Genomic DNA, 5,851 nt, shown 5'->3' on the forward strand with positions numbered 1-5,851 from the left:
TTGTACCACCAGGGTGGCCCACAATAAATGTTTTTTTAAAGAGTACTTAATATGTAGTGGGTGCCAAGTGCTTTGCCTATATTATTTAATATTTATTAATTATTATTAGTCATCTACTCCTCCAAGAGACTCTGGATTTGAATTCTAATCCTACCACTAGCTAGCTGTAGGACAGTGGGCAAATCACTTAACCTCTATAAATCAGAGGGACTTCACTTGGAGAGTGACAGAATATTGCTACCTTACAGGGTTGCTCTTGGGTTAAATATGTCTAACAATTTAATGTAATCAGTTGATTTTTGATAAAGGTAGCAAGGCAATTCAGTAGAGGAAAGAAGAGTCTTTTTAATAGATGGTCTAGGACAACTGGATATCTATATGCAAAATTATGAAGTTGGATCCCAACCTCACATCATATAAAAAAAAAGCCAAAATGATTGAAAAACTGATGTAAGAGGTAAAACCATACAACTCCTAGAAGAAAACAGTCGTAAGTCTTTGTGGTTTTGTTTCCTAGCTACCACCACACACACACATGAGCAACAAAAGAAAAAATGCAAAAACTAATTATCATCAAAATGTAGAATTTTTGTGCTGCCAAGGACACCAGCAAGAAAGTGAAAAGGCAAACCTCAGATTGGGAGGAAATTTTTGCAGACCTGTATTTGGAGTATAGAAAGAACTCCTATAAAGCAATCATAAAAAGATGACTCATCAAAAGTCTGAATAGACATTTCTCCAAAGGAAACATACAAATGGCCAATAAACACATGAAAAGATATTCAGTATCAGTATAGATCAGGGAAATGCAAATCAAAACCACAGTGAAATACCACTTCAGGGCCACGGAGATGGACATTGTCAAAGATAGACAATAAATACTGATGCGCATATGCAAAAACTGAGACCTTTATACACAGTGGTGGGAAGGCTGCATGACTCAGCTACTTTGGAAAACAGAGGCAGTTCCTCAATAGGTTAAACACAGCTACCATATGACTCAGCAATTCTACTCCTCGGTGGGTATTGACATAAATGCAAACATGTTCCCACATGTTCACAGAGGCAGTATTCAAAATAACCAAAAAAAAAAAAAGGAAATCACTTAAATGATCTCAGTTAACGAACAGATAAATCGAAGGCAGTATGTTCATTATATGTAATGGTATTCCATCATAATGAAAAGTAACATGTTACATGCTACAACAAAGATGAATCTTGAAAGAGTCATTTTCTGTTGCTGAAAGAAGCCAATTACAGAGAACAACATACATTGGGCCCTCCCTGGTGGTGCAGAGGTTAAAGACATAGCATTAACAAGCTATCACCAGCCACTGCGGCCTGAGTTCTGAGTTCGATCCCCCACCAGGGAGCAGACCCACATAGCACAGCAGACCTCTCCTGTCTCTCCGCTTCTCCCCTCAGAAGTGTGTTGCAGTAGATCTGCCTGCTCTGTTCCCCACTCTGTCTCTGGTGAATCCCTTCCTCCCCACCTTGGCCTGCACCCAAATTCTTGTATGCATAAATAAATCTTAAAAACAACACCCCATGTTGACACAAAGAAAGACATATTGTGATCCATTTATATGAAATGTGCAGAAAGGCAAATCTCTGCTAATAGAGGTAGATACCAGTGGTTGCCTGGAGGGAGGGGTTGGCAGGGAAATGCAATGGGGTAGCTCCTAGAAGTTTCTCTTTGAGGGCCAAGAAAATATTCCAAAGTAATTGTACGATGTTTCCTCAACTCTCTAAATATGTTAAGATCCACTGAACTATACACATGAAATGTGTGGACTACAAGAATGTGAATTTATTTTTATAAAACTGTTATAAAACTGCAAAACTGGGCCCTCCCTGGTGGCACAGCAGGTTAAAGCGCAGCACTATGAAGCTACCACAGCCACTGGAGCATGAGTTCCACCCCCGGCCCCAGAGCTGACCCACATGGCGCCGCAGACCTCTCCTGTCTGTTCCGCTGCTCCCCTCAGCAGTGTATTTCGATCCATCTGCTGTTCTGCTCCCCACTCTGTCTCTCGTGAATCCTCTCACTCCCTGCACTCTGGCCTGTACCCCAGTTCTATATGCATCAATAAATAAATTTTTATAAAACTGCAAAACTACCATTAAAAATAAATTTCAATTTTTAATAAAAACTGCAAAACTAAAATTAAAACAGACAAACATGAAGTATAGGGAAGTGCCTGGCCCTGTACGGGGGTTGATGGTGACTTCGCCTTTGAATCCTCTCACACTTTGATTTCCAGGCCTGGTCTAGTCCTGCCTGGGCTTCTGGCCTGTCTCACCCGCCTCGGATTCCTATTCCACCTGGCAGCCAGACACTGCTTCCCACAGTTGTACTGAATGTCCTCCTGCTCAGATCCCATCTAGGCTTCACTGCCCCATAGTTCTGGTTTCAAACTCGGGCTCTGTCACCTGCTGGCAGAGGAACCTCAGAAAACACCTTCCCTGAGAGGGCCTCAGTCTCCTCTCTGAAGGAGAGACCACAGCAACCAGCACACCCCCATGCTGGCAACTGCCTTTCATAAGAGAACAACACCAACCCAGCTCTGCTCTCACCCACCCCTGGGGCCAGCTGTGGTGGAGAGGCCTGGCGGTCTACCATCAGTGCGTAGCCACTGTACTGTGTTAAGGTGGGCCCTCCTAGGGCCTCCCTTGTGGTGCAGGGGGTAAAGTTGCAGCACTGTGAAGCTATCCGCAGCCACTGCAACCTGAGTTCAATCCCCGGCCAGGGAGCTGACCCACAGGGCACAGCAGACCTCTCCTGTCCCGCCCACTGCGCCCCTCAGCAGTGGATTTTGTAGATCTGCCTGCTCTGCTCCCCACTCTGTGTCTGGTGACTCCTCGCACTGCCGTCCCATCCCTGTACTTCTGGCCTGTATCCCTGCTCTTGTGTGTGTAAATAAACAAAAGCAAATCTTAAAAGAAAAGATGGACGCTCATAAGCGGTGAGTATTTGGTGGGAAGAAACACGTTTGCAGACTGCATGAGCTCTGCTACACGCCCAGCATATGCTGCCCACTGGCAGTGGTGATCGTGACCAATTAGTGGTTTACTGAGAACGTATGATGTGGCAAGTGTTGTAGAGACTCTTTCGCAGGTGACTGGTTTTCTTCCAGAAAAATGTTAACCCAACCTGCATTTAAATTTAAAAGCCACGGCCAGGGACTGACCCACGTGGCGCGGCAGACCTCTCCTGTCTGCTCCCCCAGGCAGATCCTCCTGCTCTGCTCCCCACTCTGCCTCTGCTGAGTCCTCTCACCCTCCTGAACCTCTGGACTGTACCCCAGTTCTGTGTGCATAACTAAATATTTTTTTTTTAAAGATTTATTTATTTATTCATACAGAACTGGGGTACAGGCCAGAGGCTCAGGGGCGGTGAGAGGCTTCACCAGAGACAGAGTGGGGAGCAGAGCAGGCAGATCGACGAAGTACACTGCTGAGGGGAGCAGCGGGCGGGTCAGGAGAGGTCTGGCTCGCCATGTGGTCTCCTCCGGGGCAGGCGGCAGGCGGGAATCGAACTCATGCGGAAGTGGCTTCAGATTCTCAGTGCTGTGCTTTAACCCGCTGCGCCACCAGGGAGGGCCTAAATATTTTTTAAGAAATATTTTCCCCCTGAATTATTTGAGAGTAAGTTGCAGAAATTGTGCCTCCTTTAAACTTCTTTGATCTTTACTCTCAGTATAGAATAGATGGCACAGCCTACCCAAGTCTGAAATAAGAGTTTTATGAAACCAATATTTAACATGTGACACATTTCGATACGACGGTGGCCAAATATGCCTCAAAACTCCTTCATAAGTCGAAAAGTGCTAGCTGACAACCACTTTGCAAGGTGGATATTATTACAGTGCCTGTTTTCAGGATGGAGACATTTTAGGGAGCTGGGGTTGCATTATACAGCTATAATCCAAATTGACTCAGCCAAGGAGGGGTTTACCCAGCATCACCTTGAGCTGGGGACACTTCTAAACACTTTGACACATTATCTCACTTAATCGTCCCACGCACTCCCTCCTAAATCAAGTGGTATGGGTTTCAGTCCCATTTTATTAATTTTTAAATATTTATTTTATGAATAGAAGAACTGCGGTGTAGATCAGAGGTGTGTGTGTGTGTGGGTGAGAGGTTTCACCAGAGACAGAGTGGGGAGCAGAACAGCAGAATGACTGAAGTCCACTGCTGAGAGGGGCAGCCGGGAGACAGGAGCGGTCTGCTGCACCATGTGGGTCAGCTCCCTGGCCGGGATAGAACTCAGACAGTAGTGGTGACCACATTCAGACTTAACCCCTACGCCCCCAGGGAGGTCCTCATTTCCGCTTTACATGCATCTAGGGCACACATAACGAGCTTGATGGTGGACACACTGGCACCAGAATTATTACCCGTCACGACTCTTAGCCCTACAGAATCATGCAAGTAAATAAAAGCCCCATTTATTAAAGCCTTTCCTTTTTCTGATGGGGACAGCGAGGCTCTCAGCTGTGCAGACTTATTAGACCCACAGCAGAAGATCTGAGAAAGGGGTTTCTGGGGCCCCAGGTCTCAATTTCCGGGGTGCAGTTCCCTCTGTGACCAGCAGGGTGGATGAGGGGAAGTCAGGGGAATTCAGGACTAAGGGAAAGGTGGTAACAAGGGAATTGGATCCTCAGGGTGACTCAGCACCTCTAACTTCTCCCTCTTATTTCCTCCCCCAGAAGTGCTTATGAGCAAATTTATTTCTCTTCTCCCTACAAGTGAAGATCCCCACTTAGTGTTCCTGGGGATGGGAAGAGCAGTGCGCTTCACAGGAGACTTCCTGGCAGATGCCTTATAGGCAGGATGAAGCTAGGAGACAGCAGAGAGTGGGATCCGGGTGAGACCCACCCTTTTGGGACACCCAGATAGTCGATATCTTCAGTCACCAATGCCAGCAGGGGTGAGGCCCTATATCTGTAAGTCCCAGGCCCTGCTGAGGGTTGAAGTCAAAACCTTGGGGGCGGGGGTGCTCCTTCCCTCGGGTACCAATTCTTTAACCCACACGGCCTTTCCCAGAGCTAGTGTCCCCAAGTCTTCACCCATGTCTCCGTAATCCTCAACAGTAGGTGTTCATTGCTCCTTTGCAACTTCCAGCCTCAGTGCCACAGCCAAGAGCCAATGAACTTTGGCGATGAAGAGCGCCGGCTGGGTTCAAATCCCATCCCGGCCTCTTCCAACGGAGTGACATTGGACAAGTCACTCCAGGGGCTGCAGTTTACTCATGTGTCAAATGAGATGGGACTAGTTCTCAGGGCAGCGAGGATTTCACACGCGTGAACAGAGGGCAGTGCCTGGGGGTAGGGATGGGGAAGCAAGCTGACCCCTGGCTCTGTGAGCCCTCCCTCGGTGGGCTTAACTGCCACCCCTGCCTCCGGCCCCACGACGGGCGCATTCCCTGTGTGCCCTGGACTTGGGTCTGTCTCCAGCGTCCCTCAGGGCCCTAGGAACATTTCTTATTCTCTGGGCTCATATCAAATTGGATCTCATAGCGCCCCCACTTCTGTCGCGTGCTTTGCGCCCTGAGTGCCCCCTCACCAAGGCCCTGAGCGCCCCAAACAGCCTCAGCCCCACCTCCTCTTCCCCTGGCTCAGCCTCGAATTCGCCCACCCGCCCCAGCTCATGCCTGCTTGCACCGCCTGCGCCAGCGTGGTGAGCCCGGTCCTGCCGGTGGCGCCGAAGATCGCAATCTTCTTGATGGCCATGCTGCTGGTCGTGGGGGCGAGAGGCCGCGGAGTCGCAGGACGCGCGGGAAGCGACTGGCTGCGGGGCCGCCCTCCCGGGGTTCTCTAGCGGGACGGGCGGGGCGGGCCGCCGC

The 5,851-nt window shown here is 48.7% G+C and overlaps 1 protein-coding gene across 1 annotated transcript in view; it reads right to left on the minus strand.

Annotated features, from left to right (window-relative positions):
* The window catches only part of BLVRB (biliverdin reductase B), a 12,160-nt gene extending 6,328 nt beyond the window's left edge, over positions 1-5,832 (minus strand). Inside the window, exon 1 of the mRNA XM_004693894.2 lies at positions 5,660-5,832. Within this exon, the coding sequence (XP_004693951.1) occupies positions 5,660-5,738 (79 nt within the window). The 5' untranslated portion in view covers positions 5,739-5,832. The remainder of the gene's footprint in view (positions 1-5,659) is intronic.
* Positions 5,833-5,851: the final 19 nt, after the last annotated feature.

Source organism: Condylura cristata, unplaced genomic scaffold, assembly GCF_000260355.1.
Source record: "Condylura cristata isolate star-nosed mole 26May11 unplaced genomic scaffold, ConCri1.0 scaffold00041, whole genome shotgun sequence".
Classification (NCBI taxonomy): Eukaryota; Metazoa; Chordata; class Mammalia; order Eulipotyphla; family Talpidae; genus Condylura; species Condylura cristata.